The sequence below is a fragment of the Elephantulus edwardii genome, unplaced genomic scaffold, assembly GCF_000299155.1.
Source record: "Elephantulus edwardii isolate Elephantulus edwardi_28Jun2011 unplaced genomic scaffold, EleEdw1.0 scaffold00075, whole genome shotgun sequence".
NCBI lineage: Eukaryota > Metazoa > Chordata > Mammalia > Macroscelidea > Macroscelididae > Elephantulus > Elephantulus edwardii.
In genome coordinates, this window is record NW_006399825.1 from 5386549 (window position 1) to 5397711 (window position 11163).

An 11163-nucleotide genomic window follows, 5' to 3' on the forward strand; every position below is an offset into this window, starting at 1 on the left:
TAATCAGTAGTTTCCCATTCATCCATGGCTTGTAAGCAAAAACAATTTATTTGTCCTTATACAATACAGTCCCTCTCTATTCATTGTTACAGAAAATTTATCAGAAAATAATACTGTTGTCTTTCACTGGGAACTTCCAGGGAGAAGAATAAATGAGAATGATATTCAAGAGTTATTTAGCACCTGGTATTATTTGCTTTCTCTCAATACCAAGTCAAAAGATACAGAATTTACCACTTTGAAGAGCTGTTTGAATGGAAACTGTGTTCACTGGAATATACTATTTGCAGAACATTTTAGAAAGAGCTGCCTCCTGGGGACAGTGTATATAATGATTCTCCCAGTAACATATCCAAATGGGTGTATCAGTGGCAAAGTCATTTGGAAACTTCTAAAAATAAAACCTTATTGTTTCTGATAAGCCACAGTACATAAAAATATATATGTGTATATTTCTGTGTGAGAAGAATTTGAATGGAAGAAAGGATTTTTGAAGCTCCATCTGACATACTTTGGGCATCTTGCAAAGAGGGACCAGTCCTTGGAGAGGGACATCATGCTTGGAGGAGTGGAGGGACAGTACAAGAGAGGAAGACCCTAGATTGAATCAGTGACTGGAGTAATGGGGATAGATGTGTCAGAGATGGTGAAATTGGCTTAGAATAGAGCAGGATTCAGAGTTGTTTAATTAGAGTCAGGATGAGTTGGAGTTGACTCAACGACACATAGCAGTAACAGAACTAAGGTTGCATATTGCCAAGTTTTCACCCTAAAATCAGCAAACAACAATACAATACATCTGAATTTAGGCTTTTAAGATGTAGTTTTAAAATAAAGTGAGGGGGAAAAATCAGAACAATTTTGAACAATAATCCTAGCACATATCAAGTCTAGGGGCAAAGACACTGTTTATAGCAAAAGGAAAAAAATAAGAATTTAAGAAAGTGTTTTAGTGGTTCTTGATTTATAAAAAGCACTAAACATGCAAATAGGTAGTATATTGATACTTGGCCTGTCTAGCTGCTAATTTCCAAATCAATCTTTCCCTGTATTTTAAGTCATTTATTCTCTATTTCAGAAAGAGATTGAAGCTATTAAAGACTTAGATCTATCTTTCATAATAAAGGTGGGAGATTAAGGCCAACTGAGGGAAAAGAAAATACCATAACTTCATGTTAGGAATACAGATTTTCCCAGAGTAGTTTGACATCTAAGAACAGAAGTATAGGGAAACAGGATTAGAAGTGTTTCAGGGACCCACGTGAAACTAAAGATCTTAAGAATTCAAAGCGGGGACTCAATCAGATACTTGTCCACCAGTGTTTATTGCAGCACTCCCCTCAGAAGGTAGACACCTAAGCGCCCATCACCAGATGAATAGCTAAGCAAATGTAATGTTGTTGTTGATGTATACCATCGAGTCAGAACTGACCCATCGCAGACCTTCCAGAGGGTGTTCAGAGGTGGTTAATCGCACAGGAGGAGATTGCCTATCATTCTTCTGCAGAGCATCTGGTAGCCTCAAACCACATGCCTTGGGATTGCAGCACAGCTTCTTGCCACTAAGCCACCAGAGTCCAAACATAATATATCTATGCCAGAATGCAATACTGCACAGCCTTACAGAGAAATGAAATTCTGATGCACATTTGACATGGTTAAATCTTGAAGACATTCTTCTTCTTGTTGTTATGTGCCGTCGAGTTGCTTGTGACTCATAGCGACCCTATGTACAACAGCCCTAAACTCTGCTCTGTCCTGCGCCAGTCGCACTGTCTCTGATACACCCATCCCGATTACCCCAGTCACTGAATCAGTTCACCTCATACAGGGCCTTTCTCTCCTGCGCTGTCCCTCCACCCTCCCAAGCATGATGTCCCTCTCCAAGGATCGGTCCCTCCTTACAGAAGACATTCTACTCAATTAAATAAATTAAACAAGAAAGGACATATACTATATGGTCCCACTTACATGAAATACTTTAAAAAGGCAAATATGTAAATATAGACTTTATTAATGCTTACCAGAAGCTGCAGGAGGAGAAAAAGAATTTTATTATTTAAGGGGTACTGAGTTTCTGTTTGAGGTGATTAAAAAGCAGCATTTCTAAAAAAAAAAGCATTTCTGAAGATAGATAGGAGTGATATAGTGCAACCTTTTGTGGTTGTTTTTATGAGCTGCCTAGTCAGAACTGACTCATAGCAGGCCTGCCAGTGGCTTTTCAGAGGCTGTAAGTAGTATGGAGGGAGATTGCCCATCTTTCTTTTACAGCACTGCTGGTAGACTCCAGCCTTTGGATTGACAGTGCGGCTTCTTATCCACTAAGCTATCCGAGCTTCCTGTAGTACAACATAGTGAACATATTTGTCACTGAATGACAGAACCAAAAATAATGTGGATTATTTTCTATATTTTACCATTACAAAATGGGGGAAATACGAAATTATAGATGTATTGATGAGCTGTGGTAGTACAGTGAGCAAAACACTTAACTGCTAACCAAAGGTTGGTAATTTGAATCCACAAGTCACTCTTTGAAAGAAAGCTGAGACAGTCTGATTGAAAACCTTGGAACTTGTAGAGCAGTTCTGCTCTATCACTATGAGTCGATATCAACTTGATAGCAGTGGGTTTGGCTTTATATTTATATACATACACATATACATATACATATTTGAAAACTGTTTCTCTCCATAATGCTAAGTGTCATGACACACATTCAGTACACACTCAGCAAATACATGAACAGATAACTAAGGGCTGATAAAACCTTTGGGACAGTAAGGACAATGATGATGGTGCTCTGTTAGAAAAGGTGCAATTTCCTTTTTTCACTGTTTCTGACCACTTTTCTTTTATATAACAAGAAATACAATTTGGGAACATATCCATCTGTCTTTATAATTTCCATGTCAATACATTATGAATAAAAGATTTTACATTGTCTTCCCAAGTTATTGTAACATGCTTTTAGAGCATATCTAAGTCAAGTACCTAGCTGGGAAGTATTTTTACATCCTGGAAGTGTATTTATGATTTTAGCTGAATGGAGTTGTTTATTATGGTAGAAGAGAGCATAAAAATAACACATTGAGAAATCAGATTGAACCTTTTAATCTTTCTCTTTTCTTTTCCCATATTCATAGGATTTCTTCCACTAGAAGCAAGATGGCTGAACTTAATACACATGTGAATGTCAAGGAAAAGGTAAAATCGAGTTATATTAATTCACAGAAACTCCAGACTGGCTTAATGTAGTTGGTGAAAACGTAACTCTATTATAATGGAAGAACGAAAATAGTTTTAGGGGCTGCATATAGTAAGTTTGCCACACCGGAAAATCACTTAGCAGAAAAACAATAAGTATCATTTACTAAATGTTTCTTAAGCTGTTTATTTTCATTTTCTCTCTGACCATAACTTTATGAAGCAGATGCTACTGTTTTTCACATTTTACATAGAAGGGAACTGAGACAGTTCTGCCTAAATTCACATACTGAGTATCTGATGGAGCTGAGATTCAAACCCAGTCAGAGTCCTTCTATAATTTATACTGTTAAACACCATGCCAAGTTTTATGGAAGAATTAATACTTTACTATAGACACCTCACTGAAAATAGCCTCGTGTTCAGGTGCACCTCCCAATGTTCAGGCAAGGTGTCCTTTAATATTTCCACCCTGAAAGGAAATGACTGAAAATTGTATTTCAAAGCCCTTCCAAGTCTTGCTCTCCTCTGTGAACGTTCCTGCATTTACAGCCATTCCCACTTCCCATGCAGATGACACTCCACTGTTAGCTTTTACTGGCAACAGGCCATAGACTTTCTGAGACCGTAGAGATCGATTCGTCTAGACCCTTCATCTGCCACCTGCGGAGCAGATGCTCTAGAAGTGGTTTGCCTGTGCTCACACAGCCAGGTTGGAAGGACCTAGATAAAAACCGAAGTCAGCTTCGTGGATCATCCCACCATCACCAGTAGCTTCCGCTGGATTTTAAACTACCTGAGAATAGGAATTTGTACTGCATCTCTTTGTATTTCCGTGGTACCTTAAATAGGGAAGGGTAAGAGCAATGATGTTTGTGGAAGACTTATTATTTATTTATTTTTGAGAAAAGAAACCCTCTCAAAAAAAAGATTAATTGGACCCTTACTTTGTATCTTATACATAAATCTTTACCAAAGGAGCCCTGTTGAATGGTTAAGTGCTCTGCTGCTAGCCAAAAGGTTGTCAGTTCCCCTCTCCCAGCAGCTTCCTGAGAGGACTTGGGGTTCGACTCCTATGAGGATTGCATCCAAGGTGCTTCTGCTCAGGTACATGTGATTACTGTGAGTCAAAATTGACTCAGTAGCGCCCCAAAAACCACCTTTGTGACAAGTGCTATTCTAGCTGCTGTGGGCAGGGCACTGAACACGTAGGTGAAGCGTCTGCTGCTCTGGGCTCACTTCTAGCATAGAGAAATGGTAAACTAACAACATGCACATGAATGCAATCCTTTCAGGTAAGGGTAACTACTGAGGAAATGCAGCAGGAGAGTGGGGCAGGGTTAGGTGGTCAGAGAAGCCTTAAGAAAAACAAAAGCGTATTTCTAAGGTAATGAATAACAAGTCATCACAGTGAGGTGAACAGAAGACGTGATGATGGGTGGTCTAGAGGCGAGAGAGCACAAGAGTCAGTTTTGTTAGAATTACTGGGGTCCAGACACCTCTCGGTGATCTGAGAATTCCAGGTACTTGAACTCGGGGAAAAATATGTTTTTACCTTCACTGACATCTAAGTGAAATTTATTTAGCTTTGCCTTCAATCATGAAAGTAGGAAAAAACAAAACAAAGCACGGCAGTAGCAGCAGTACCTGTGGCTTTCCCAACTCAAAAATCACAGGTATATTCTGTATTCATATGAAATTACATTTGTTGCAGCTATGTTGTTGTTGTTAAGTGCCGTTGAGTCGTATATGACTCATATGTTGAAGTAGTGTTTATTTACCACTATTGCACTGGTGGCAAGAAGCTGCACTGTAATCCCAAAGGGACACAGTTCAAATTCACCAGCTGCTCTGTGGGAGAAGGATGAGCAATCTCCTCTCATCCAATTTACTACCTCTGAAAACCCGCCAGAGATTCAGCTATGGGCCATATCTTCCAGCTTCACGGCACACAACAACAACTGCAAAATTACTAATTTTAGAACCAAGATTGTGTTATTTGAAGTGTTGATTAAAATACATAATATATAGTACTATTGTATAAATTTGGCCTTTAAAATGTATTTGTTATGAGTTATTTTGTTTGTAGTCATATTTTGTTCCATACATTTTTAAACTCTTCTGAAGGATCCTGAGCTTCACCTGACTGCCAAAGGGGCTTCTATGAGCTAAAGCTATTTAGGGGTTTTTTCCACAATCTTTTAATTCAAAAGCTGTGTGGAGTTTTGTGCCAAAGGTGGTAGAAAGTTTTCAGTAGTTCCATAATGTGATACAGTAGGATGTGTCAGTTACCATGTTTCCAAATCTTCATATATGATGGCTTTATTATATAGGTACTCTTTCTATTTGCTGAAGAAACTGAGGCTTAAGGTTGATTACTTGATTGATTCAAACCCAGCTATGTCTGCAGTCTTTACACTTCATTACTGCTTCCTAAGTGTTTAGTAAAATGCTCCTGTGGCACTGAAGAACAAATGTGGAGACCGGTATATCTGGAGATAGGATCAAAACTGTCTTACACAAGCTTAAAACTTTCCTTCGAGTTCTATGTATTAGTTGTAAAATGTGCATACATTGTATTTCATAATACATTAATAGTCCATGTATTGTGTTAATGTACGTTGCTGCAAATGACGGTGAGAAAACTGTGTTTCTAAGCACAGTCATTGATTAAAAGTGTGCGGCAACATGTTAAAAGGTTTTAACTTGCAGAGCATTGAGAGAAGACAATGGCAGAAAGATGTCATCCTTTTAACTTATGACTTCGTATTCTCCCTGGCTTACAGTCAGAACACATATCCCCTGGTTAGAATATCTGGGTCAGGCCCTGCAGCTCTGACCAGAGATTGGTCCCTTTCCATATATCTGCTGATGGAGGGACTGAGCCGCTCCTACGGTTGAGTGGGGAAGGAAAAGCCCTTTCATGAATGAGAGTCATAGAAATTGAGTTCTGCAAGACTAGTGAACAGACCAATATGGTAGGCTGAGCCGTCAACAATAGCCTCCTATTCAGGCCTCTGTTCAGTGTGGCTGCGAGCCAGGAAGGGGAAGGCGGCTGAGCCGTCAGCACACAGACCACAGAGGGCTCAGTGTGAACACGCAGGCGTTGGCCTAGGCGCCACATCCATCCACTTGTCACTGGTAATGTCACATCGGCATATGAAGATTAACAGTAAATAGTGTTTGCCATTGTAACTTATCAAAATGTTGGCATTATTTTGAAAGGGGGTGATGCTTAAATTGTAAATATTATCAATCTGCATGACAATGAAAGTACAGCTACTCTAACTCAATTAGTGAATTCCATCTACCTATGTCTAAAGGTTAATAGATTTCCCAACTCAATAAAATAAATCATAATAAACAACTGAAAATTCCGATCATTTACAATTTTACATTGACTTATTTGAGTACATTTCTTTCTTTTTGTTATTAGTTTTTATGGCCTTTTTATGATTAGTTTGGTTCTCAATCTGTCACCCAAAGCAATGACATTTTAGTTCTGAAAATTAAGAATAATAACAACTGTTGTGTCTTGAATTATAAGCGTTTAGAGATCGGAGAGTAGATCTATGTTGTGTTCTTGATACAATATCTAGTCAGGCACTGTGGGAAATTAAATACTTCATCATTGCCTTGTGTTGAAATAAGCGCATCAGTTACCCCTAATGGATCTAGTGTTGGCTGGATTGAGTGGGAGTAGGTGCTTTGGTAGGCGAAGACATCATCTCTGTCCTCATGTGACTTTTAGTCCAAAGAAGTAACTATTAGCTTGAGTTTAAATATCCAAGGTGACTGAAATTTGAAATTACATTCTTTATGACTGTTTTAGGAACCCTGGCAGTGCAATGGTTGAGCCCTTGACTGCTAACCAAAAGGTTGGCAGTTCAAATCCACCATCAGCTTTCCAGGCAAAAGATGTAGTTGTCTGCTTCAATAAAGAGTACAGTACAGGCTGGGGAACCTGTTGAGAAGTTCTTCTCTGTCTTACGGGGTAGCCCTGGGTCAGAATAGGCTTGACAAAAGTGTGTTCTGCTTTGGCTGGTAACTTTTATTTGAAAGTATTGTTTATATTCTTGGATAACAATTATAAGGATTTAAATGAGAATTCTTGTTGGAGTAGAAGTTCATGTGTCTTGGTGTGACGTATACCTAGCACAATCTGACCCTGTCTCCTTTTCCACCCATGTCTGCTGCCAGTGCTCCAAACACCACCTTCCAGCTAGTCTGCCCTTTAATGGTTCAGCCCCTCTGTCTAAGATGTCCTTTTGAGGAACCTGACCCTATCAGCTTTGTCCTCCCCGTCCCCACCTAAGTTACGTGCTCTTCCTTTGCTTCCTTGGCACTTGAGTGGATTCTGTGCATCCCTCCACTGAAACTTCTACACCTTGTGGTGTGATTCTTCATTGCCTGTCTTCCCATGTTAGGCCATAGGCCCTTTAGAACTATGGACTGTGTCTTACTCATCTTGATTTCTCGAGTTTGACACAAGCTGACCCTTAATTAAAACAACCCAAACAAAAAAGCAGTTGCCATCAAGTTGATTCTGACACCTAGCTGCTCTATGTGTTTTTCTCCATTCCATAAGGTATTTGGTAGCTATGACCTTTGGAAATAGATCACTAGGCCTGTCTTCTGAGATGTCTCTGGATAGATTTGAACTGCTGACCTTTCAGTTAGTGGCCAAGCACTTAACCATTAGTACCACCAGAACTTCTGACCCTCAATTAAGAGTTAGATAAATGAAGAGAAAAGGAATGAATGAGCTTGCCTGCCTGAATAGTTAAGTACTTTAGAGACTACATTTCCCATTCATGATATTTGCAAAATCACAAGCCTTCTTGAAAAATGAAATATAGGTTAATGGAAATGTCATCTCATTTTAGTTCTTATTTTACTAGTGAATAGAGCAAGTTTTAAATTGCTTCTAAAAACAGAAAGCAGCTTAGGTTGACCACCTGCGGCTATGCAGAAGCATAGCATTTTTAAGAATAGTTACCAAATACACATGGTCTTCAGCCTCCTCCCCCGACCCCAAAAAATTCTCCAAACCATTCTTTGTTCAGAATAAAATCTCTGGACTTATCAAGATTCTTATACTTAAAGCATATTCACTTTTTATGACTTTCCTAAAGGATATATTTCCTAATAAATGCAATACTAGGAACTCCATGGCTGAGTTAAACATAAGACTCCATACTGAACCAAAACTCACTGCCATCAAATTGATTCCAAGTCGTGGTGACCTTCCATCAGGTTTCCAAGGCTGTATAATTTTATGGAAAGAGACAACCCTTCTTTTCCCTAGGAATTCAGACTGCCAACCTTCTTTTTAGCACCTCAACATGCATTATACCACCAGGGCTCCTTTAGAATTCAGTAACTTGACTCATTGCCACTGAGTTGGTTCTGACTCATGGAGACTCTCGGTTGGGTTTAAGGCTATAATCTTTATGAGATGAGACGGCCTCTCCTTAGAGCAGCTAGTGTGTTCAAACTGCTGACCTTTCAGCCCAAGATGCCACACACTATGCCAGCAGGGCTCCTCGGACTCAACGGGAATTATTTTTGGTGTGAAACCCTTAAGGTATTTGCTATTGAAGTGTTTGCTGTCCAGTTCATCCTAACTCATGACAACAATATGTGTTCTGGAGTAGAGCTGCTTCATAGTTTTTCTTGGCTATAATCATAATAGATTCAAATTGCCAGGCATTTTCTTCCACATAATTTGTGTGTGGGTTTAGACTACCAACCTTTAAGTTAGAATTGAGTATAAAACACTTGCATCGCCTGATGGTGTTGGTGAAGAATACTGAATATATGAAATCACTTCCTCATTCACTACCCTTGAGGTAGTTTCTACTTAGAGCAAACATCCATTGGATTTCTGAGGCTCTAAAGCACATGTGAGGAGACTGTTTACCCTTCTCTCTTCAAGCCTCGAGTGAGTTCAAACTGCCAGACACACACATGGCCCTTGGATTAGCAGTATAATTTGCTAAGGACTTTTCCCCGGAGCTCCCTTTTGAATCTACCATGGTCTTGCAAAAGAGCAAACAAATCTGTCTTGGAAGAAGTGTGGCCTGAGTGCTCTTTAGAAGCAGAGATGGCTTTACTTCATCTCACATACTCTGGGCGTGTGCTCATGAGAGGCCAGTCCTTGAAGAAGAACATCATGCTTGGGAAATAGAAGGTTGATGAAAGACAGGAAGACTCTCAATGAGATGAGTTAACAGAGTGACCACAACAGAGGGCTTAACACAACAGGGATTAAGGGGATGACATAAGAACAGGCAGGGTTTAGTTCTGTTTGTACTTAGAGTCATTGTGAGTCAAAGAGGACCCAAAAGCACCATTAACAAGAATCCTAAACACTGGAATGCCATGCTAATTTGATTTACATTTTTAATGTAATTCTCAACTGAATAAGAAAGGATTATTAAAACTGATCTAGATAAAATAAAATTTTTAGTAACATAGTTTTACATGCATTATTGTAAGTCAGTTCTTATAACAGTTGAAAATGTAAAAGAAATTCTTGTTTGTAAAATTCTATTTAATAAATGTTTGCTATGAACTGATAATCAATTCTAACTAATTGTGACCCCCTTAGCTACCTTAGAATGTTCAGCACAGTTAGGAAATGATCTCAAGTAAGGTAAAATTGTGGGAAGAAATAGCCATTTTTAGGAGAGAAAGCAGAGATGATTATCAGCCACAATTACTACTTGAGCAGTCTAGAGCAAAGCACTTAGCGTTTCTGGGCCTCACTTTCCTAATCTGTACATTATAGATGATAATAAGACCTACCTTGAAGAATCAACAAATCCACTAATGAATGTCTACTGCTTTATGAAACCACAAACAGATAAACTACAAAGGCTCTGAGGGAACTCCCCTTTGATGCAACATCAAACCATTTTTTATTTTACTATTAAAAAATGGAAAAGGAGCACTAGTCAACATTTTCATCTGGCTCTCAAAATATAACTTCATATAGGGTCAAGATTAGAACATAGAATGAAAAGTCCAAATGAATCAAAGAACATAAAACTGGGCCTGACTTCCTTAAACTTGTACAACTATTTCTGAATCTCAAAAAAACGTGAGAGCAAACAGGCAATAATATGGAGATGTGAAATTCGTTTCATCCATCACATTGTTAATGAGCTGTGCCTCTTAACTGTGAATAGATTTTAGAACTTTTAAAGGGACACAGGTAAATTGGGTTGTAAACAATGACTGTACAGGGTCATCAGAGTGGAGGAGGAACCAGGAACGAAGAATCTCTTATCCGTATTGAGACACAGAGAGCATCTGACACGTTCCTGCAGAGGACTCAGGCTGAAATTGTTGTCCTGGAGTCTGTGCCAGACACAACAGGTGGGCTGATTTCCCATTTCATTCGTTATTTTTTGCCCTATAAATATCTCAATCTCTGTTTCACCGTGTACTAAAATATAGCTGAAATATTTCTCTGAGATGGGGTATGGTCAGGAAAACCCAACAATTTATTTGAAGAAGCTTTAGCAGGATCCTGGAAAGAACCAATCATTGTATCTCTGTGGATATTAACCTTATATAATAAAGAACTCATTTCATGGGCTTAGGACAAGTTTAATGATAGACAATTGCTTTAAAAGGCCAAATCTTACAAACTTTAGGGAAATTTTGTTGTTGTTTGTTTGTTTTATTCTAACACTCATTTTTAGGAAAATGTTTTTTAACATTTTATTGAGAGCTTTAGTTACACATTTAAACAGCAAATTGATTTTCTGTGTAATAGTTAATATGCATATTTTACCATGATGCTGGTTACAGTCCCAGCAATGTATGGGGAAAACCTTAATGTCATAATTTGTGAGAGAGTTTTAAGTCTAACATGAGCCAAATGACTTTCAGATTTTACCACGGACGGGTTCTTACTGTCATATTCTGATAGGAAAGGATGATTAA

At 38.7% G+C, this 11163-nt stretch overlaps 1 protein-coding gene across 2 annotated transcripts in view; it reads left to right on the plus strand.

The window, feature by feature from the left end:
- Positions 1 to 3144: 3144 nt before the first annotated feature.
- SPATS2L (spermatogenesis associated, serine-rich 2-like) overlaps positions 3145 to 11163 on the plus strand; it is a 113734-nt gene continuing 105715 nt past the window's right edge. For both annotated transcript variants that reach the window (XM_006889074.1, XM_006889075.1), the window contains exon 1: positions 3145 to 3207. In XM_006889074.1, the coding sequence (XP_006889136.1) occupies positions 3169 to 3207 (39 nt within the window). In that variant the 5' untranslated portion in view covers positions 3145 to 3168. The remainder of the gene's footprint in view (positions 3208 to 11163) is intronic.